The following is a 24,761-nucleotide window of genomic DNA, read 5'->3' on the forward strand; positions in this document are numbered from 1 at the left end:
CACTGCTGAGGCAAGTGTGTGTGTGTGTGTAGAAATGATAATGCAATGGTGAATGTAGTTTTGCAGGTTTCATATTTAAATAGGTTGGTAATGACAGTCACCCTTGTTTAATGTCATTAAACAAGGCATGTACATGAATGCCAGAAATATTAGAAATAAAGGAGAGGAGATTTTGGCATTGATTAGCTTGGCTTGAACAAAAATTACAGGCATCAGTGAGAACTGGTTTACAAAAATTAATAATGTAACACAGATAGATAATAGCTGAAGAACTTCAACCAATAAAATCAGAAGTTAAAGAGGATTTTAGGTCTGGTGGAGATGGTTCATTTGAGGTTATATGGTGCAAGATAAAAACCAACAGGATAAACATATTGTTGGATAACCATGCAATAGACCAGAAGGTCCACAGAAAGATGTGGATGCCATACATTGGCAGATTAGCACAATGAGTGCAGGCCAAGCAATTATTATGGGAGACTTCAGCTATGGGGACATAGATTGGAGAGAGAGGGGGGGGGGGGCAAGATAGAAGTGAAATTTATACAGTTGCTAAGGGATAATTACCTGAGACAGCATATCATGGATGGGACCATGGGTTTGAGAGTGCTGGATCTGATAACAGCATCAGATGATGATACCCATAATCAAGATAGACTATGCCTCCAATCAGAGAGAGTGACTATGCAGTCTTTTTTTTTGGGGATGATAAACTTGGAATTTTCTGTCGGGGCAATAATGATTATGACAGACTTAGGAGGCATCTTAGAGTAGCACCATGGCTTGAGAAGTTACAAGGAATGTCAGCAGTGCATTGAAAGTGGTCACGAGGTGTTTGAGAGAAGCAGTATCAGAACTGCATACTCACAGTCAGAAGGATAAGACAAATGGGGTTAAATGGATGATTAGAGATATAAAGCAAAAAACATTGTGGAGGGAATATAAACAAAAAGGTGATATCAGCATACTCACAAACAGTACAAAGTGTAAACAAGAAGAGTGATTAGTATAGTGAGAAAGGTCAAATCTGATTATGAAAGAAAATTAGCTAAGCATGCCAAAGTAAATCCAGAAGAATTTTTTTTCATTATGGAAGAATGACCTTAATAAATGGTGATGATAGAAAGGTGACATAAACAAAAGAAACACTTGAGTTGCTGAGTGATCACTTTGCAAAGGTGAATCACCCAGGTGAAGATTTTGCATTTGCTGATAGCACAGAATCTGATATCAGAAATAAAGTAGATAAAACAGGATATTGAAAAATATCAATGTGAACATAGCAGTGGGACTAGATGGCATATCTGCCCATGTGTTACATGAACATGTAAGAGAACTGGCACACCTCTGATGAAATTGTCAAATCTGTCTCAGCTCTGGCAAAGTTCCAAAGGAAAAGGATAGAGGAAATTCCATTACATAAAGGTGGCTCCAAGACAGATGAAGCAAATTAAGGCCAATTAATATCTTAGGAGTGGTGGTAAAGTACTGGAAAATTGGTTAAAGGTAAAATAAGGAGTATGCATGGATAGGAATACAATACAATACAATATGATAAGCTTTGTAAAAGATAGGTCCTGCCTAATTTACTAACGTTTTATTATAGAGTGACAGCAGAATTAGATAAGGGAAATGGCTAACCTATTGCAAAAACTGGAACAAATGGGAAGTGGGAATCTGGTAGCATGGATATGAGTATTTCAGGGTTCTGTATGAGGGGGGGGGGGATATTCAGAGACAATGCAAAACTGGACAGGGCAATAGGTGATAAAGATGGTGTGGATATCCTGTAATGTGATTTAAATAAATTGTCATTGTGTTGACAAAGGATAACGATTGTCAATTTAATGTTGCAAAATGTAAGGTTATGCACTTTGGGTTGAAAAGGTTACATGCATTACGAGAATGTGTAAGGGAATTATCAGCTCCTCTGACCAAGCTGTTTAATGAAGTGGAAAGAAGGCAAAATAGTCGGTCTCTTTTGCCTTCTTAAATGAGCTTCTCTTAAATGAGGCTCCAAGACAGAAGTAGCAAATTATAGGCCAATGAACATCTCAGGAGTGGTGATTAAGATATTGAAGAAATTAGTGAAAGGCAGAATCCAGGACTGGGTGGGTAGAATATGATACTCTATTAAGACAACATAGTTTTGTGAAGGATAGGTCTTACCTTAGTAATTTGCTTACTTTTTTTAATAAAGTGACAATGGAATTGGATAAGAGCAATGGCTACTCAGTGTTATTGCTAGACTTTGCAAAAGCATTTGACAAGATTCCACATAGAACTCTATTGCATAAATTGGAGCAAATGGGGATGAATGTGAATCTGGCAATTTGAATTAGAGAGTGGCTAATGTACATATATCAGAGAGTGGTTTATGGAGGAATTGAGTCCAGGAAAAAGACAGGTGACCAGTGGTGTAACAACAGGGTACTTGGTCTGTCGTTGTTTAACTTGCATATCAATGATAAAAGAAATTATTTGACAAGAAATATTCAACTGTTTGCTGATGATACTAAATAACTGGGAAGAGCAATGGTAAATGAAGGTGATTCAGAGATCCTGCAGGAAGACTTAAAGAGACTAGCAGTATGGGAAAAAGTAAATGGCTACCAGTTTGATGTGGCTGTGGCCAAGTTAAGGTGACGCACTTTGAGAAGAGATCATAAGCCGTGTACTATACTGATGAACTGCAAGAAAATTATGCAGCCAGGGACTTGGGTGTAACTGTGGATAGGGAGTTGAAGTTTAGAGGGCATATTGCAAAGGTAACCTAAACAGTACATCAGATTACGTGGTTATTCAAGAACACACTAACAAGCAAGGATAGAGAGGGTATTATTCCCCCCCTATAAGGCCACATCTGGACTACTGCACACAGATCTGGACTCCCAGATTCTGTGGTGAAGAAGTTGTAGAGAGGATCCAGAAATGAGTGACAAAGATTATGGCAGGTCTGTAGAATGCTCCCTATGATAGTAGATTGACAGTCTTCAAAAAAACTTTTTTTCATCACATAGCAAGAAGGAAGACTGATAAATGGATTTCCCCATAATGAGTCTTCTGACTCCATGGAGATACTGTACATCATATTGATGGTAATGGATTGCAGAAAATTGATGAGACTAGAAACTTGGGGGGGGGAAGAGAATTGAATTGAAATTCAGAGGGCATATTGCAAAAGCGGGTAAAATAGCTCAAAAGATTACTTGGATGTTGAAAAATACTAAAAAGTAAAGATAAAGAGGTTATTATTATGATCCCCTTTTTTAGGCTATAATTCAGCTGCATATTGACTACTGTGCACAGATTCAGTCACCTGGATTTCTTGTCGATTAGGAGGCTGTGGAGAGGATTCGGAGACAAGCGAACAAGCTGATGACAGGTCTGTGAAATGTCCCCTAAAAGAATAGCCTGAAGTTGTGTGTAGGTTGCAAAGTTTAGTTGATAGGTGGAAAACGGGAGACATGATAGAAACTTATGAGTATTAAAGGGTATCTATAAGACTGACACAATGGAAATTTGTCAATACAAAATGAACAGAGAGAGAGAGAGAAAACTAGAGTTCATCCCTGGAAGTTGTGTAAGAATATGGTTAATAAGGGTGTGTAGACTAGATTTTTTTCTTGTAGTGTGAGTAAGTTGAATGAATTGCCAGAATGAGTTGTGAGCACCTTGATAGTAAACAAGTTTAAGAAGAGGTATTGTGTTATATATTGTGTGTATAAAAGTTAGTGTCGGTCTTGTGCACTGAGTCTTCTGACTTCATGGAGATACCTGTATAATAATGATAATCATAATAATCATGTTATTACAAGAGAATTTTAATAGGATGGTACAATGGGTACCATCCTATTAAAATTCTCTTGTAATAACATGATTATTATGATTACAAATGGAGATGTCAGTTCAGCATTGACAAGTGGAAAGGCACAGGCTTTGGAGAGCATATGGAATGCAATGAATTTTATTGGAAGAATTTTGTTCTAGGAGGTAGAGGAGGCAAGAGAACTAGAGTGTTGGTAGATAGGGAGCTAAAGTTTAAGGAACACATTGCAAAAGTTGTGAAGGTTACCCAGAAAATTGCTACCATCATGAGAGGGATACTGACAAGCAGAGATAAGGAGGCAAGATGATAATTTCACTATAATAAGAACACATATGGATTTCTGTGCACAGATCTGATCACCTGTGGGTGATAAGGAAATGTCAGAAAGAAGAATGTATGAAGAAGCAAGTAACTGTCTCAGGACTGGAATGTTGAATAAAAAGAAATTTAAGAGAACAAGCTCTGTAGAAATTGACAGGAGAACAGGAGAGACTTATGATAATGAAAGGCCATCCTTGGAAACTGTATAATAGTCAAGTAAGTAAGGAACTGAAAAAGACATTTTTTACATGTCGATTGGTGAATGAGTGAAATGCACTGAAAGCAAATGCTCCAACAATAAATGCTTTTGAAAGCTAGATATGACATGTATTGTCATATCTAGCTTTGATATGACATATTGTCATATCATATATGTGAGAATCATCCTCCCAAATGAGTCTCCTGACTCCACAGAGAACTAGAAATAATACTAATTGATACACTTCACTCCCAAACATCCCCAATCAGGTATGTTTTGCTCTACAGAATTTATTTTCTTTTGTTAAGTGTTTTAAGCATGTGATAAAATCCTCCAATCCATTCTAACTAATCAATTCAAAATTAAATATTAACTCAAGAGTCAAATTACAAAAGATCAAACACATTACTAAGAAACGTCTTAAAATTTATATACATAGATATATCCTCTCTCTCTCACACACATTCACACTGGTTAACATTATGCAAAACAAGTAGGCCACAGTAAAATAAATATTACTGATTAATCATAAATATTTCATTTTATGTATTGTAAAATGTCATCAGTGTGGGCTGATATGATGTTATTACATCATGCACATAGCATTTTCTGTTGTTGTTTTTTTGTATTGAAAAGAACAGAAAAACAGGTGCATCACAATAGAATTCTAAACATGCAGTCACTCAGCAACTAGAATAAAACATAATTAGGTAGGGGTGTGTGTGTGTGTACAACTGAGGATAAATAATTATTATTATATTTAGTAATTTTTTTATTACATGCATTTTTCTGTTCTTTTGTATTCAAATTTTATAATAAGTAATAGAGATAAAACTTCAATCAAACTTTAGTCTAACTTCTAAAATGCCGAAGTCTATTAAGAACACCATCTTCTCTTGTTCGTCCAATCTGCACATAAATAAATTATTTCCTTTTAAAATTAAGAACAAAAAAAAAAACTGTTGCTAGCCAGATAAAATCACAAGTATCTGTGCCTCTATCCCAGAAGCAATCCAGTGATAGCCTTTAAGATTTTAAATACCTCCTTTCATAAGATTAATTGCAAAGTGCACTCAATAAAACACCTATAGAATAGTCCTCAAGATAATAGATGAAAAAGGAGTATCAAGAGTAGGCATCTATCTCAAGTAAGCAAATCTATCCTTTCACAGAGCCATTTAAACTTGAATTTACAAAACTCACTAATCCTTTTCTCATAGTTGATGGAGAAAAGTCCTCAATTTTCAACTAAAAGTACTCCTTTTGATTTAACTGAAATATTACAAAATATCCATATCATAAGTCAAATAAAGTAATCCTTAAAATAAAATGTTTGCTAACACAAGCACAGAGAATTGCACAATTAAAATCTTGGATTAAACATATCTTACTGTATAAAAACCTCTCAGATTGCTGTCTACTGTTTTTGAGAAACAACATGGAAATATCAGTATGAATTTACTAGTGACTATTCTATTAATTTCATCAGTACTTACTACTTCACTCACTTAGAATAACAACCCTTAGAATGAGCTGTTCCAAACCAAGAAAATCAATAAGCTATGTCAATGAAATCTACCTAGTTTGACTTGGTACAATAGTAAAACCTACAAACACGATCATTGTTAAATCAATGACATAATCAAAGGATATGCTCTGCTCTTAAATTGAAAGTAGACAGATTCTTCCATACTTTTATGTTATAGAGTCATCTCCAACAATAAAAATTAGCATGTGAAGAAAGATGATAGACATCATTATTATACCACCCACCCACTCCAAAAAAAAAAAAAAAAGAGAGGGTACAAACTGAAATATGAATGTAAAGATAAATAATGCAAATTCAAAAGCATCTGTGACACAGTTAATACTGATTTATAAAAACACAATAATTCATTGATAATTCATTGCTGATATATATTGAATATTTTGGAGAAAAATTAATCATCCATCCATCATAATACAATACACAAATGTAAAACAAGCAAAACATGCAACAATAGTTAACTATTTGTGGCAGTCTCACAAGCTAGAAGGATAATATCAGCCTGATTAAACCAAAGTAACAAAAGTAACAGCATTAAAGATATAATTTACTTTAAAAAAATAATATTATTATTACAGTTACTAAGGGTAAGAATCTCCTAAACATTATCCAAGGATAGGCCATTATCCTGATTTTAATTGGGATGATGTAACAAGACCTCTCAGATCTCTTTAACAAAGATTTTTCAAAAATCTTTTAACAAAAAAAGATTAACAAAAATTTTCCGAGTGGATGCATTGTGAAAATTTCTTCATGTATGCACCGAAAAATGTAAATGATTTGTGGACTGTTACAGTGAATGAAAAGAAGCAAAGCATTAGTATTCTAAGACCCCATGGACTCACAAACTCATCTGTAAGGTAACTTTTGTCACACACACACACAGCTCATCATACATGCCTTAAACACATTCAAATCATGCAGACACCACATGCTCGGGCAATGCATTCCAATCATTCACAACTCTTCATGCAAAAAACCTGCTTCTCACTCCCTGATCACACCCTCCTCATACAGTTTTCAGAGATGACCTCTTGTTCTCCCAATTTTATGAAACACCTCTTCATTGTTAATCCTATAACAACACCTTACCAACTTATACATCTAACCCTCTTCTTCTTATCCACTAGGCTCTCCAAATTGCATCCTCTCAACCTTTCTTACTATTTAACATTCCAGAGATCAGAACTATTTTGCTCAATCGCCTCTGGACCCTCTCCAACATCTCTTCATCCTTTTGAAAACCAGGTAACCATATCTGTGCAGTAGGCCATAAGTGGCCTGATCATGGCTTTTACAATGGAACCAGAATCTCCTTACTTCTACAAGTCAGTATCCTCCACATCATTCCCAGAATTCATTGTGTTGCCCTCACAATTTTGGCAATATGTCCTCTAAATTTCATATCCTTATCCACCATGACCCCAAGATCTATTTCCTACACCTCCAACAATATATCCCCACCAAGAGTAAATTCTACATCCCATCTTTTTTTTTTTTTCCAAATTTAAAACCTTACATTTTGCAATGTTGAACTGGCATCCCCACTCCCAAGCTCATTCACTCAGTCTATTCAAGTCTTCTTGTAAGGCCACAACATCTGCTCTACTATTCATAGTTCATCCCAACTTTGCATCATTTGCAAACAACAGTATATCCCCATTTAAATCTTCCCCAATATCATTAATATACAGGTTTAACAGCAATGGCCCTAAACAGACCCCTGAAGCACACCACTAGTGACTTTCCTCTTCTGGGATACTGCTCTCCCATACATAACTTGTTTATACTTATCAGACAGCCAATTTCTAATCCAATGCATTAGTCTAACATCCAACTCCAAATGCTATAGTTTGACTATCAACTTATCATGCGGTAATCTATCAAAAGCCTTTGCAGAGTTTTAAGTATATAAATGGATATACTACTGTGTATCCATCTCCCACATCCGGTGCTACTGTCACCTTATTGTAATAAGCAAGTAGATTACTAAAACATAACCTCCCTTTAGCAAATCCATGCTGTAAATCAAGGATAATACCATTGCTGTCAAGCTAATTCTGGATCCTGATTCTTACCAGCCTTTCCAATATTTTACCCACAACACCTGACACACAGATTAGCCTATAATTTGATACTTAAATTCTATCACCTCCTTTATGAAGTGGTACAATTTTGCCTTCCTTTTGACTTCTCTGGAACTTGGCCCAATGTAAGACTTATATTAAACAAATATGTCAAGGCAGATGTCAACTCCCTGGCACATTCCTTCAAAATATGTGGTAATAAGTCCGACAGCTTTATTTATATAAAGTATGCTTAATTTTCCTTATACCTCTTCCTCATTCACAATCAGTCATTTCTCCTCCTCCTCATTCATAATCAGTCATTTCTCCTCCTCCTCATCCACTGTTCTCAAACTCTCCATGATGTCACATTCACAAGGATATAACACATTTATGAACTGCTCATTAAATATCTCAACTATATCCTCTGCAGCAATTGCACTCATTCTATTTTATTGAATCAATACAATCCTACCATAATTATTCTTTTTTTTTTTTCCTGCTGGATATGTATTAGAAGAGCTCACTAGGATATTTTTTGGCTTCATTAGCTAACCACTGTTCATACTGAAGTTTTGCTATCCTTACCAACTGAGTCACTCTCCTTGCCTGTTCTCTGTATTCCTCATGGAATTGATTATTACCACTCCTCTTATGTTGCCTCCATAATGTCTTTTTTCTCTGTATTGCATGCTTAATCTCTTCATCCATTTCGCACTTACATAATTTAACCTTCTGACCTTTGAAATACATTTACACATTGCTTATACTAGATAGTTCTTGAATATCACCAAAGCAGCATTGATCTTCTTTACACCCAACTCCTCATTCCATGCTACAGCTGCAAGATGTCTCTTGAGCATCTCATAATTACCAGCCTTGTAGTTCCACATATACCCTTTCCTCATGGAAGTTCTCATATGATTTGCAAACCACACAGGTAATCACTTCATGGTTACTCTCACCAACTGGAGAGAGATTTGACACCTCATTTATAATAACTGTATGCTACAGTTATATGGTGTCAGTGGGGCATTATATCAAGCAATACTTAGTCTTTATTTGAGTTGTAAATCAGCAGTTAGGATTGAAGGAAGTACAGGTAGATGGTTTAATGTTAAATCTGGTGTGAGACAAGGATGTATTATCTCCTCTTTTATTCATTATCTATATGGATCATATTATGAAGGAAAGTGGTATTAAACCTGATATCAAAATTGGAGATGTTAATTTAAGTTCTTTGCTTTATGCAGACGATGTTATACTTCTAAATAAATCTGCTACAAGTCTGCAAGATTCCCTGACTAAATTGAATAACTGTTGTAATTGATATGGCATGAAGGTCAGCAATAAAAAGACAAAGACAACGAAAATAGGCAGAATCATTGAAAATGTCAACTGTGTTGTGAATGGAGAACCTGTGGAACATGTAAAAGATTGCAGCTACTTAGTCACGAATTTTAGTGAAGATGGTAAATTAAATATAGAAATAGACAACAGAATCAACAAAGCTGGTATAGTAGGAAGTCAATTGAATAAATTCATATGGAATAAGAGAGAAATTAGTCAGAACATTAAATTAGCTCTATATACAAGTCGTGTTCAAACCAGTTTTCACATATGGATCTGAGAGCTGGGTCAGAAGTAAAACACTTGACCAAAGACTAGAGACCACAGATATGAGAGTCCTGAGAAAGATTAGAGGCATGAACAGATGGCATCAATGGCAATATCATATTAAAAACGAGAATATTAGGAAAGAACTTAACATTGTCAGCATCCAGGAATGTGTTAGCAGAGCTAATCTAAGATGGTATGGACACTTAAACAGAATGGGCGAAGAAAGATTAGCAAAACAAGTGTTCTCTGCCAGGTTGGCAGGAAAACAACCCAGCAGAAGACCAAGATATAGATGGATTGATACGGTACAAAGTGCCTTAGACGATAGAAATATAAGATCTGATAATGTTGGAGTCTTGACAAGTAACAGACTGATTTGGAGGAAAATTGTAGATAGGAAGTTAGTAATGATGTAAATTTTTCATGTAGTACTATCATATCCTGTACATCCCATGGCAGGAATTTGATGATGATGATTTATAATAACATCCTTGGATTCCAAGGATGTTATTATTGAGGATTCCAAGCCCTCATGAGGATTGAGGGCTTGGAATCCAAGCCCTCAATCCTCATGAGCCCTCTGTAACATACTGCCTGATGTAACTGTCTCTCAAAAACTCAAGAAACTTATTTTCTTTACTTTTAGTTGCTCTCTTGTCATCCCAATCTATGTTGCCCATAATGATCACCCTTTTCCCATTTACTTGGCTAACTTGTTTATACATTTCTTGGTCACTACACCACACCAGGTCTACAGCAGCATCCGACAACGTATTTGATTCCATTCATCTCTATCTCACACCATACTGCCTCCATACCATACTGTCTAAGCTTTCTACTTACAGGGGAAGGAATATAACACTGTCTAAAACACAAAACTATTATAACAACATTTTTTCCAACCACTGTAAACTATCTTTATACTACTACTTCTTTAGACTTCTACTGGAATTACCATAATTCAACCATTCTTGCTTTTAAATTTCAAAGTAAATTCATTATTATCTCGTTCTGTAGTTTTGTTTAGCATATTTAATATTGTTTTTATGAAAACTTTTAATATTAAATTAAAATGCACTTACCAGTATGCTCTGATACCTGAAGTCTCATATATCCAATCATACCATAACTCCGACACACAAGTAATGGTATGTTTGCTTCCCAAAGCTTTGCAGCTAATGCAAGTAAAGTTCTAAATGTGTGCATGTGAGAGAGGGGGGGGATGAAAGTATTAGTCATTATCATAATATAACACATATTAAAATAGATATTAATAACATTTGTTCATGATGCTCAAAAACAATTAATTATCAAGAATTTTGATAAACCTATTCTTTACTGCCTTACATTTAAATGTATATCATATAATGAATTATAAAATATTTTTTGATAGGTATGGATTTAATGTAGAAATATGTAGTATCTGTTTTTGACAAAAAAAATAATTCAACATTATAATTAAGATGAAAAGCCAAATGGCTATATTTTCTGGCGAAGTTAGTTAAATTATTAAGGGGATAAAAATCCCTTATTATTTTACAGCCAGTATACGAAACTCTAAGATCGAAAACTACGATCTACAAGTTTCATGCCGAAGAACTATCGCCGAATCCAAGCGTAAGTGACCACTTGGTCCCTCGCCGATAGTTCTTCGGCATGAAACTTGTAGATCGTAGTTTTCGATCTTAGAGTTTCGCATACTGGCTGTAAAATAATAAGGGATTTTTATTCCCTTAATAATATAATTCAACATTATTTGAACAGTTCTTTGTGCACAACACTTAATATGCACATTTATCCTAATAATGGTTATACAGCATAACAGGACAATCACCCTCCCCCATTTAAAAATCCCACCCATATAAAAAAAACAGACATTACCCCCCCCCCCCCCGTATAAAAATAAATACTCTTTAAATAAAATTTCCTTGACACAACAAACGATACAAAAAATTATTTGACAAAATAAATCTTTTAAAATAAATTTGACAAAATAAAAATTTTGACAAAAATTTATTTGGCACAACAAAATATGGATACAAATTTAAAATTATACTAACACCTAATATGCACATTTTAGGATATACACAGAGAGAAAATTAATTCATTTAAAATATTGAATCTTTTACAGGAAATGTAGTTTAATTTTATTAATTACGCATTAATACTTTTGATTATTTTGATTGATGGCATAAGTTGGTTGCTGTCGTCCATGGTATTGTGGTCTTCCAATGTAAGAATCTTCGAAATAATCTGCGCCTGGTAAGCTTTCTGGAGGTAGAAATTCATACAATTCTTCAAAAGCACTGACAATTTCATCTGTTGGAATGAACAAATGCAAGAGTCAGCATCATTCTTAATTTCAGTGCGAAGGTTGGGTGGAATCTTCTTGGTAACGTTGTTGGAAACCATTCTCTTGACTTTTCCAGTAGATGTTCTGCCTCAGATGAAAGAAATATCCTTTAATTTCACTGTTTGGGAAACTTCTTTCTAAACTGTTTATACCTGCCAATCAGCATCATGATTCAAAAACAATCATGATGCTGATTGGCTTCAAATTGACATTCAGCATAGTGAATGTCTCAAACAGTTTAACATATGTATGCTGAGTTTTGGGGTGATAATTTGCTGCGGTGGTTCTTCAGTTTCTTCTGCCAGTCTTTTAATTTGTTGAACTACTTTGAGAACTTCTTGTTGTGCTGGATCTAGACCATGAGAATGATCGGTTAACCATTCCCACAAGCTCTTCTTCACGGAGTTTAATTTTAGTTTTATATTTGCTCTTGTTACACCTACTTTCACACTCAAATGATACACCATTTGTCAAATTTTTTTTGTTTTACATACACATAACCTTCAAAAATCACTTTCTCCTTCCTTTATTCGATTTTACAAATTCCATCATGGATAGTCAAAAATATTTTATAAATATTATAATAGATTGAAATAAAATATTTTGTTTTCAATTTCACTTCGACAACAGTTTTGACACGCTCGGTGTTATTATCAAGACTACAATAATTCACAAATGTAAGTTAGTTATTTATATACAAATATTTAACCATAATGTTTACAAGTTTACAGTAATAAGACGAAACAGATTGAAAATTATTTGTTGGCAGAGATTCCTAATCCTATGATCTTGATGTAAATTGCTTCATGATGGTCATAACAGTTAAAATTCATAGAAAAATTAGTCTTGTTTTGACATATAATTCGGATTAAAGAAACTACAAGTAAATATTATTAACAAATTTATTTTTTGTCGTTGCAACTTTAAAACTTTTTTTATCATATTTAATTTCATCTACCAATATTTCAAATGGGAGGGTTCATTGTCTGGGTTTTTTTGCAAGGGGTTTAATGTCTGGGAGGTTTTTTTACAGGGTTTTTTAAAACAGGGGTTATAGATGCGGGGGGTTGTGCAGGGGGGTAATTGTCCTAGAAGCTTATACAGATAACAAAAAATTAACTAAAAGTCCAAAGGCTATACAGCAACTGCATATACATCATCAACATATTTTGAGCCAGTCTTTAGGTCTATGAAGTGCAGAATTTTTTTTTTTTTTTTTTTCACTTGAAATGCCCAAAGGTAAAAACATGAGTGAAGTGGAGATGCCATCATTCATTGTATCTTCACTTTCTTCTTCTTCTGGTTCCCATCTGCCATACGGCCGGGGGAGGGTAGCTATATGCTACCATTCTAGGGAGAGATGATTATGAGCAAGGTGGTTTCCCGTTGCCTTCCTTGCCGTAAGTATTTATGATGACTGTAACCTGTGTGTTCACGGGGGCAGTTTGCCTGCTTGCGGGATGAAAAACCCCAGATAAACTGGCGGAAAAAACCCTGCTGCCCACGCCCAAGGAAGATCCTTAAGCTCCTCACGTCATGGACGGGAATCGAACCTAGGACACTCCTTCCCCAGGCATATGGTTGCAAAGCGCAAAGCCACTAGGCTAACCACGCGGACATCTTCACTTTGCATGTAAAAATTGCTTTACCAACAAAAATAAACTAATGAAGTACATGCAGAAATAGTATTGTGATGTAAGAATTATTTTAATATGGAGATGTCAAAGCTAACTAAAATGCCACATGAATGTGCAGTGGCAAGCAGTAGGTGGGTATTTCTAATTGTATTAATGAAGTCAGTGTTTTAGATGATATATTAGCACTTTTTCATGAAACTCCTCTAATTTCAAATGAATATAATAATAAAGCATAATTATTAGGAGCAACACTTATTTTGTTTTTGAGTCATTCACTGTAATTAGTGTTTTTAAGATAACCCCTGATTCATTCTACTTCTTCTTCAGTATGTCTGCAAGTTGTTCAGATAGTAATGCCATCAAATATTGGACAAAATGGAAAACCAGTATTTTGGAAAGGATGCAATTTGTGGATGATCTGTTTTTGTGCTAATAACTTGATTCTTAATAATTTAATTAATTAATAACTTCTTAATTCTTCTTTAATACTAAAGAAGAACCTAACAGTTCTTCTTTAGTATTAAAGAAGAACTGTTTAATCTCCAAAGTCCAGTAAAATGTCATCATCTTTGTAACACTTAGAGCCTACCTAGTAGTGAGTGTTTTGTGGGGTCATACATTGTACAAATTCCACTAAAGGCTGGAGAGAACTTTCATGAATTCCAGTATAAGTACCAAATGGGCAATGTTATGACATGCAAATATCAGAAAATTGGCAAATTATACTACCAGCTGGTAAACTCATAAAACATTATCTATATATCTATATATATATATATAAAGCAAAATACATTTTCAAAGTTTGCTTATAACTTGAGAGCAAACTGACTAATTTTGATGATTTCTTCACCAATAGATAGAGGATATTCTATAGACAGTTATCTGCATTTTCATGGTGTGCATTATGTACTCCTTCAGATTATGGAGCAGTGATTAATTTTATTTTTTATCTCCCTCCCTGCAGTTTAACAATATCTGGCCACAGCCATTTTTTTAGATAGTGTTAAATTCCATTGTTAGAGTTCTTTCATTATTACCTGTGGCCAGATATTGTTACATTTTTTAGATAATATTATTAAATTCTATTGTTAGATATTGTGATATTAAGTTCTTTCGTTATTACTATTTTATTTTTTTCAATATGCCACAACAAAGAGCAAGTTCTATAAGTCACTCTACTCCTGAGGCAAGGCATATGAGACTAAATAGATAGAGTGAATTATTAAAGTTTCTTGAAATAATAAGGAACAGTCCAATTTCTCTTACAATTTATATATAAATATGTCTGTTTTCAATGTTCGCTTATAACTCAGGAATGAATTGACTGATTTTGATGATGAGGCAGTGATTATTGTTTTTACTCCCTCCATGGCCCACCCACACATGTTCAACTAAATGTATTGGCTGAACCATAGGAAATAAGCACATACTATGTGTGACAAAAATGTAAGTCTCAATGAGATTTACAAAAAAACTCCACGACAGCATATGTCTATCTTCTACAGGTGATTTATAATATGCAAAAAATCAGTGTCAAGGTGCAACATGATATTGAAGCAAATGAAGTGGCTGGCTGAGGCACATTGGTAGGTAGGAGAGGCTCGCCCTGCTCAGGCGAGACACATTCTGACTCGAACAAGAGCTGGCGTTCGTTCGAGTTAATGGTATACGCACAGTGAATAGTTCACCTTACCGTACTACAGTTTAACAATATCTTGTCACTATTTTGCAAAATTTTTTCATTATTATTATTATCATTATATTAATATCAGTGTTCATCAGTGCTTATTAGTAGTTTTTATTTTTAGTAGTTTTTATAATTATTAGTAGGTAATTATATTTTTTCCATGTTTTGGACATGGGCAGTTATATGTAGCATGTTCTCAAGTTAGCAGTCCTGAGAATTTAATTATTTTTGTCAAGGATGATGCAACATCTAATGTTGTTTACAAAGTGTTATAATGGTCACCATTCTACAAAATGATGAAAGCACCAGCACCAAATACTCAAGTAAATACCTTGAAGTGAACTGCTGGAAGTATAAGTTCACCTCAGAGAAACAGAAGGGCTCAGCTAGTATTTCATAAAATAACAGCAGAGGTCAATCATAAAATATCATAAAATAGCAGCAGAGGTCAATAGTAGCAGTACAAAATGTTTATCCAAGGGAAAGGGAAAGAAGCAAATGAAAGACCAGAACATTTTAACGGTGAAATAAATTCCCCCCTGTTCATTCCATTCTTTTCCCTTTAAATAACATAAGTTAGTATGCTAAGACCTTCACCCTAAAAGTATGTAAAACTTTATCCATACTCTACTAATGGTGGACTTTACTTATAATGTGCTGACCTAATCTAAAAGCACTTTTTTAATGACAGTCCAAGCTAGAAAATGTCGAAACTTATAGCACATTAGTAACAACTGGAAAATCATCATCAATTTCCTGACATGTATCGTCAAGGGGTGTACAGGATATGATAGTACTACATGAAAAAAAAATTTACATCATTACTAACTTCCTATCTACACTTTTCCTCCAAATCAGTCTGTTACTTGTCAATACTCCAACATTATCAGATCTTATATTTCTATCGTCTAAGGCAGCGCTTCCCAAACTGCGGGACGCGGCCCCCTTGGGGGCCATAGGTTTTGTTGAGGGGGCCGTGAAATAATGAAAACAAATTTAAAATGTTTTAAGACTAAGTAAATTTTTTTATTTTAAAAGAAACGTATTTAACTTTTATTATTTATTATTTCTTTTTTGTTATTTTTTATATTTTAATATCAAGAACTGTTGATATGACTTTATATACATATCAAAACTCATTTTATATTATCACTATCACCCGAGCTAGTTTTCTGCTACCAATAAAAGTTTTGCATATACTTCACACATGAAAAAAAGCTTAAACAAGTTCATGTGGGGGAAATAGTAACTCGCTTGCAGTGGTAAACAACATGCCCTCCCTTAACAGCCACTATACTGCAGAGGCAATAAAAACAAGTACTTTTATTGTGCCAGTGAATAAGGTATGAGCAGTCTGTGTAATATATTTCTCAACAAATAGTGCAATAGAGACAACTGGGATAAAAACACAGTAATCACATGTCCCCTCATACAGAAACTAGTCTGTATAGACTGAAACAAAACCATATGTTGCATGAGCAAACACAATATCTAACTAAAAACTATTGTTATTAATTAGATGTGTGTGAGTTCGGTTTCCCAAGGCAGCAATAAAATTCAACCGAACGTGTTAAAATTCGTAAAAGTGCTAAAACTAAGTAATATATATATATATAATGAATGTTATGGCAGTTTCACATATGGAATTCGGTTGAAGAGAGTTAGCATTTCAACTCAATTGTCAGCTATGCTTTTATCTTTCGGTTGCGCGATCTTTTGTTAATACCGCACCAATCATATGCACGTTTTAATAACCTGCCTTTGCTGTCTGTTTCGCGTTAGGCTTAATTACCGTAAAGGGAGAAAAGTCACAAAAGAGAAAAATGTTCCTGGTCCGGGGATTCCCTTATTCAGGTAATATTCACTAATTTCATGTCATCAGTCTGTGGTGTGCCAGTATCGGTAAGTGGTGACATTATTTGATCTATTCTACGTTAAAAAATTTAACCCTGAGATGGATAAGTGGCTGATAAAAAAAAAAAAAAAAAAAAAAATCCCTCGAACAATCAGAAGAAGCAGAAACATACTCAAAAAAAAAAAAAAAAAAAAAGATAGTATTTCATATTTTACCAGAACAGCCCGCATCGTATTCAGAACCAAACGGTAAGAGGCAAAAAATGTAATATATGCATTTGATTTTTGCAATATTCGCTGTGTATGTTTTGTATTGAATATAAATACAATAAATATTATAATAATATATCTCTCTATTACGATTTCGTTTCGAGGGGGGCCGTGAAATATTTTAATTGTTGCAAAGGGGACCCTGACATCCAGAAGTTTGGGAAGCACTGGTCTAAAGCACTTTGTACTGTATCAATCCAACTATATCTTGGTCTTCCTCTGGGTCGTTTTCCTGCCAACCTGGCAGAGAACACTTGTTTTGCTAATCTTTCTTCGCCCATTCTGTTTAAGTGACCATACCACCTGAGATTAGCTCTGCTAAAGCATTCCTGGATGCTGACAACGTCAAGTTCTTTCCTAATATCCTCGTTTTTAATTTGATATTGCCATTGATGCCATCTGTTTGTGCCTCTAATCTTTCTCAGGATTCTCATATCTGCGGTCTCTAGTCTTTGGTAAAGTGGTTTACTTCTGATCCAGCTCTCAGATCCATAAGTTAAAACTGGTTTGAACACTGTCTTGTATACAGCTAATTTAGTATTCTGACTAATTTCTCTCTTATTCCATATGAATTTATTCAATTGACTTCCTGTCATACAAGCTTTATTGATTCTGTTCTCTATTTCCATATTTAATTTATCATCTTCACTAAAAATCGTGCCTAAGTAGCTGAAATGTTTTACTTATTCCACAGGTTCTCCGTTCAAAACACAATTGACATTTTCAACGATTCTACCTGTTTTCATTGTCTTTGTCTTGTTATTACTGACCTTCATACCATATCTATTACAACAGTTATTCAATTTAGTCAGAGAATCTTGTAAACTTGTAGTGGATTTATTTAGAAGAATAACATCGTTTGCATAAAGCAAAGATCTGACATTAACATCTCGAATTTCATAACCACTTTCCTTCATAATGTGATCCATACAGATAGTGAAGAACAGAGGGGATAATGTACATCCTTGTCACAAGAGATTTAACATTAAACCATCTTCCTGTACTTCCTTCAATTCTAACTGCTGACTTGCAACTCAAATAAAGACTAAGTATTGCTTGATATAATGCCCCATTGACACCATATAACTGTAGCATATTGAATATCTTATTTCTTGGCATCTTGTCATATGCCTTTTCCAGATCGACAAAACTTAAATACAGATCTTTGTTATATTCCCATGTTTTCTCAACTATTTGTCGTAAAGTGAAGATCTGATTCTGACAGTCTCTATTTGGCCTGAATCCAGCTTGTTCTTCCACAATTCTTCTCAACCATTTCTGAAGTATGCTGGCATAAATCTTGCCCGGTACACTCAGTAGGGAAATACCTCTGTAATTCTCACATTCAATTTTATTTCCCTTTTTATATATGGATACCATTAGAGCTCTACTCCAATCATCAGGAATTCGTTCCTCTGTCCAGGCCTTCTGAACTATGCAGTGCAGCCACTGTAAGACTTTTATACACCATGCTTCAGTATTTCTGGTTGGATATCATCTACTCCTGCCCTTTCCACATTCCAAGCCTTTGATGGCTTTTTCTACTTGAAATATGGATATGTATTTCTGACTGTATGCCTGTTGAGTGTTTTTTTCCACTGTGCCATCACTGCTTGTTTCATTTAGCAATTTTTCGAAGTAATTACTCCATACTTCAAGGATATCTTTTTCTCCCATTTTCTTGTCACCTTTATCATCTCTATCTGCTTTTACAGCACTCTTTCCTCAATTTCTAAGCTTCTTCAACAACCAGCAGAATATCTTACCACCTTCTTGATATTTATTTTCTATGTTCTTGCCAAAGTCCTCCCATGAATTTTGTTTAGCTAGTTTTACACAGTGTTTCGCTTTCTTACATTTGTCTCTGTATTCTCTAAGAGCATAAGCTGACTTATTTGCCAGGAAATTTTGATATGCTTTCTTCCTTACCTTCCTGTGTCCACCATGGAGTTCTGATTTTTCTATCCTTGCAGACAACCTCACCACATGCCTCTCTGGCTGAATCAATCAGGTTTTTCCTCAAGGTCTGCCACTGAATCTCCAAGATTTGGTTCTTGTTCTCAAACTCTTTCATTTTTGATTCAATAATCTTTGTGTATTTTAGTCTACAGTTCACATCTGAGAGCTACTCAAATTTTATTCGCTTTAAGACTTTCTTACATGTCATTCTTTTCAATATGAAATTCAATGTTATCTTGCACAAGACTAAATAGTGATCACATCCAATTTCAAATCCTCTGTACATTCAGGTGTCCTGCACAGGGAGAAAACATCACTATCAACAATAACATAGTCAATGAGACTTTTCTTATTCCTTGCCTCTTCTCTCCATGTGAATTTGTGCACATTTTTATGTTGGAACATAGTGTTAGTAATAACCAGTCCATGTCCTGAGCAGAAATCCAACAGGTATTTGCCATTATTATTAGCTTTGCTCTTTTTTCCAAATTTTTCCAAAATATTTTTGTATGTCTGACAAACATTTCCTACTCTGCTATTTAGATCCTCAACAAGGACCAACTTTTCTTTTTTCATTGTGTCAGTAGCGTTCTCTAGATCCTCAAAAAATTCCTCCACTTCTACCTTAGTGGAGCATTCTGTGGGACCATAGGCACAATAAGTTTCATTGTCCAGTTTCCCATTCTGATATTTGCCCACATCACTCTACTTCAGACTGCCTGCCATTCAAGAAGATTAGCTTCGTATTTAATGTTGAATACTATGGCTACTCCTTCTTTTCCCTTGATTGTCATTGCCTGAATATAACATTTTTTATTTATTGCTCAGAAAGATCTCACCAGTTTTTGTCTTTTTTGTTTCAGTCACCCCTATTATGTCGATCTGGTACTTATCTAATTCCTCAGCTAGCTCCATTGCTTTGCCATTCAGGGTTCTTATGTTGATAGTACCGATCTTTAATTCTGGCGATGTTGAGTTGGGGTGTGCTTTCAGATTTGTTCCAGTAGCTGACTTTTCACTGTTCGCCCTGGTTCTCTGGCAAAAATAACGGGGGCCTAGTTTAACTAGCGACGCCCCAGCTGGCATGAAATTTTGTCATGTTGTACCATCAATTTGTATATTGGTTTAAGCCAATAAGAATACAATTTGGTCGGCTAAATCCCAAATTGCCAGGCCATCCTCATTCGTTCAGTATCCAGGATTGGACATTAGTTCAGAAGCCCTGGTCGGTTCACAGCATTCCTTTAAAGGCTATGTGGAGGTCTCCTCTCAGTTATATGTCTTTGACCCTTAAGCACCCCGTAACTGGAAAATGGAGGTAGATAATCTGAGAATCTTACTCAAGGAAAAAAAAACAGTACTTTTCAAATGTATAGGAAGGTTTTAGTCATTGATTATTATTCATATTAACTTTAAATGGCATTGCCTAACAACACTACAAGAGTAAAATCTAATATGACAATTGATTAAGGCGCGGATAGTTTTCTGGATTTCAAACCAGCATCCCTTGTCATGTAACACAAGACACTTCAACTCATTGTAATGGACAAAAAAAAACTAACATCACATCACGATGTTCTCTAAAGATGGATTTAAAGTAGTTTAAGCTATAAGTGGCTTTAAAATGACTATCTCCCAAAGTTTTCGTAAATTAATGAAGCCACACTTGATGCTTAAGGAGCACTTCATTGCTGATTGGCTCCAAAATGAGTGTCCATGTAGTGTCATACTTTTCTGCTGTTTAATCCTATGTGAAAGAAGTGTCCAATATGTGACATTGTTGTGTCTTTCTTTCTACTCATTTCTATTTTTTAGTCTTTGGGTCAAATCCCCGTTAAACTCTCATTCGGGTATCACGTGGTACCTCTGGGGGATAAAGGAATTGCCTCGAGATTGAGCCAATACCAGAGTATCAGATTGTCTGAGATCGACCTCTCGTAAAACACTAAGAAATTTATATTTCGCTGCGCCACTTAGCGCTTTTAGATTAAACAATATTATTAATAAAGGGGTAATCCCAAGACAGTACTTAAGTGATACCTTGTAATTTCGCAAATGTGGCCAAAATCAATTCTTATTCTAGTCTCCCGCCTAGGTTCGTGATATGTTTTTTTATAAGCGGTGCGTCGGATTCCAGAAATCACAGATATTCTTAGTTGGGTACAAACGCAAGGTTTACTAGATATCATAAATATGTACATACAATACAATAAGCTTAATTCCCACCTTAAGGGAGTTCCTGACAGTCAGGATAGAATTAGAACATTACAATAATATAAGAATACTCAAACTAATTAACTGTAAATCTCTGAAGTAAGATTTCTTAATTTTTTCCTTAAATACCTTAATCATGCATGATTATCACAATAACTCTCTAATTTCTTTAGTAATTCAATCAAACCACACAAGATAGCATTTATATCTTTTACAATCCCTTCATTGAAAGCAATTCCTTACTTTAAACATATTCTTAACCTCCTAGAACATATTATGCAACTCTATCACAATAGGAGACAGTAAGATTGAAGGTAACCCTCTATAGATCACTACAGTTCAGTCCTAATTAATATCATTAATGTCCCTTCCTCTGTTTTTACAACGTGACAAATCTTTCATTCACAATCAGCAAAATACAAATAAAGTCTACTTATCTATCCTTGGTTGCTGCGTCACGTCAAAGATCTACCGGAATCTGCCTCTCCTTAGACGAATTGTCCATGTGCTCCAATCTGGCTTTCTATGGATGGCCGGGCTTATTCCTTCTGTGGAGATACTACGTCTAGTTCTGCCACTGCCTCTGTCGAAACCCTCCAGAATGGAGGCACTGCCACCCTTCACCTGCTCACGGCACCACGAGACGTACACCAGGAGATCCAGGAACAAAAAGCCTCTTTTCAGGGGTGCTAGACCCTTATATTTTCACCTTTCTTTCTCAGCAATTCTCGCATTCTGCGATGTCCACCCAACACACTCGCGTGGGCTCACGTCACGGCGTCCAGCTTTCTCCGCTATATCCCACGTGCGCTGACGGCACGCGATTGCCCAGGGCGAACTGCTCCTTCACGTTGCTGCTCTGTGACCTTTGGACTTCACCTCCCCCCCCACACACACATCTTGAACTTGTGCTAACATTCTATATCTCTTAGTACACAATGCTCTATTAAACTTTGCTACAGGTCTACACTTCCATTAATGTTTAACTAATTTGTGAGTGGTACAAAATGCATACTTATTTGCTTTCTTATAGTATGAAATATTGGATATATTTACAATGCACTGATATAATACTCAGAGGCAAGCATGGTATAATGTTTCTTATTGTGTTTTCTCTCTGTTATACAAAGATAAGATGAAATATTTTATGTTCCAACTTATTGATATGGTATATTAATATGATATGGTATATTTACAATATGGTATATTTACAATATGGTATATTTTCAAGTCACTTCAGACCTCCAATAAGCAAGGTGTGGTGGTCTCATACCAGAAAATGAAAATCATCTAACAGCTAATATGTAAGGCAAAGGGTGAGATCTTACTAAACATATATACTTACTTTTTTTTTTATGTCAACCTCACCCAGGAAAGGTTACAAATCTATAGTACATTAGCATTAATGTTGTGGCTGGGCTAAGGATTAGATTTAGAACTATGATCTGGAAACCAAGCGCAGAACTTTTTCAAACCACTTCAAGTGATTAAATTCATCAACCACCTAAAGGAGTAGTGCACTTTTACAAATTCAAATACATTTGCAGGATATTGATTTAAAATTTGTGGACTATTACTGTAAAATTAAAATGTGTTTCACCTAGGGAAAATGATATTTGTATAAGTATATACAGTGAAACTGATTTAATAACTCATTAAATGAAAATACAGAAAGGTATGCTTCCTAATATTGGCACGAAGTTTTGCTATTCTTTTTCTCTGAATCATCAGTGAAGTGAAAATGGTGCAAATACAACATCGATTTTCTGAAATGCAGAGACAATGTCAGTGTCAGTACAGTAACCAAGATTCTGACTGCAGAAATTGTTCCTTCAACTGAAATTCATTCATCATCAAATTCCTGACATGTATCCTCGAGGGATGTACAGGATATTATGATAGTACTACATGAAGAACTTACATCATTATTAACTTTCTATCAACAATTTTCCTCCAAATCATGTTATCTATAAAGACTCCAATATTATCAATCTTATATTTCTGTCTTGTATCGATCTACCTATATCTTGGTCTTCCTCTGGGCTTTTTTCCTGTCAACCTGACAGAGAACATTTGTTTTGCTAATCTTTTCTCCCCATTCTGTTTAAGTGACCATACCACATACCACCTGAGATTAGCTCTGCTAACACATTCCTGGATACTAACAATGTCAAGTTCTTTCCTAAATACCCCTGTTTTTAATACGATATTGCCATTGATGATCTGTTCATGTCCCTAATCTTTCTCAGGACTCTCATATCTGTGGTCTCTAGTCTTTGGTCAAGTGTTTTCTAACCCAGCTCTCAGATCCATAAGTTAAAATTGATTTGAATACTATATTGTATACAGCTAATTTAGTGTTTTGATAATTTCTCTCTTATTCCATATAAATTTATTCAGTTGACTTCCTACTATACTGGCTTTGTTGATTCTGTTGTATATTTCCATATTTAATTTGTCATCTTCATTATAAACTGTGCTTAAGTAGATGAAATGTTTTACTTGTTCTATAGGTTCTCCATTCAGAATGCAGTTGACATTTTCAATGTTTCTGCCTATTTTCATTGTCTTTGTCTTGTTATTGCTGATTTTCATACCAAATTTATTACAACAGTTATTCAATTTAGTCAGGGAATCTTGCATGGATTTCTTTAAAAGTATAATGTCGTCTGCATAAAGTAAAGAGCTGAGATTAACATCTCCAATTTTGATATAAGGTTTAATACTGCTTTCCTTCATAATGTGATCCATATGGATAATGAATAACAGAGTGGATAAAATACCATTTCTGTGCTTTTTCTAATTATGTAAGAACCAGAGCAGCCATTGGTCAACTTCTGTGCACAGTCAAACAAGTTCAAACCTATCAAACCAATTTCTTATTATCTTCCTTCATTCTATCTACCTCTGTTCTTTGGAACAGCTTCTCATATTGTTTTTCCCAATAAGTACAACCTCAGCTTTTCAAGAAACTTGTTAATAGCCTACTTCTTTCTCCTTAATTGCTCGCTCACACATGGTACTATTGTAGGTCTTGTGGCCCCTTATGTGCAAGATCAATATATAAAAAAAATGTTTTGATGAGTTTACCTTTCAATTAATTTTGCAATAAACTGCTTTCTTCAAATTAGTGATATTCTGATTAATTAATTATGATGAGATTAATTTATTTTGATCAGATTACCTTTCAAAATATTTTTTTGTAT

The 24,761-nt window shown here is 34.9% G+C and overlaps 1 protein-coding gene across 2 annotated transcripts in view; it reads right to left on the bottom strand.

The window, feature by feature from the left end:
* APP-BP1 (Nedd8-activating enzyme E1 regulatory subunit APP-BP1) overlaps positions 1-24,761 on the bottom strand; it is a 316,563-nt gene that overhangs the window by 200,156 nt on the left and 91,646 nt on the right. For both annotated transcript variants that reach the window (XM_090398384.1, XM_090398383.1), the window contains one exon: positions 10,664-10,773. In XM_090398384.1, coding sequence (XP_090254510.1) covers positions 10,664-10,773 — 110 coding nt within the window. The remainder of the gene's footprint in view (positions 1-10,663; positions 10,774-24,761) is intronic.

Source organism: Typopeltis vanoorti, chromosome 9, assembly GCF_054136105.1.
Source record: "Typopeltis vanoorti isolate ZY-2024b chromosome 9, IOZ_Tvanoo_1.0, whole genome shotgun sequence".
NCBI lineage: Eukaryota > Metazoa > Arthropoda > Arachnida > Uropygi > Thelyphonidae > Typopeltis > Typopeltis vanoorti.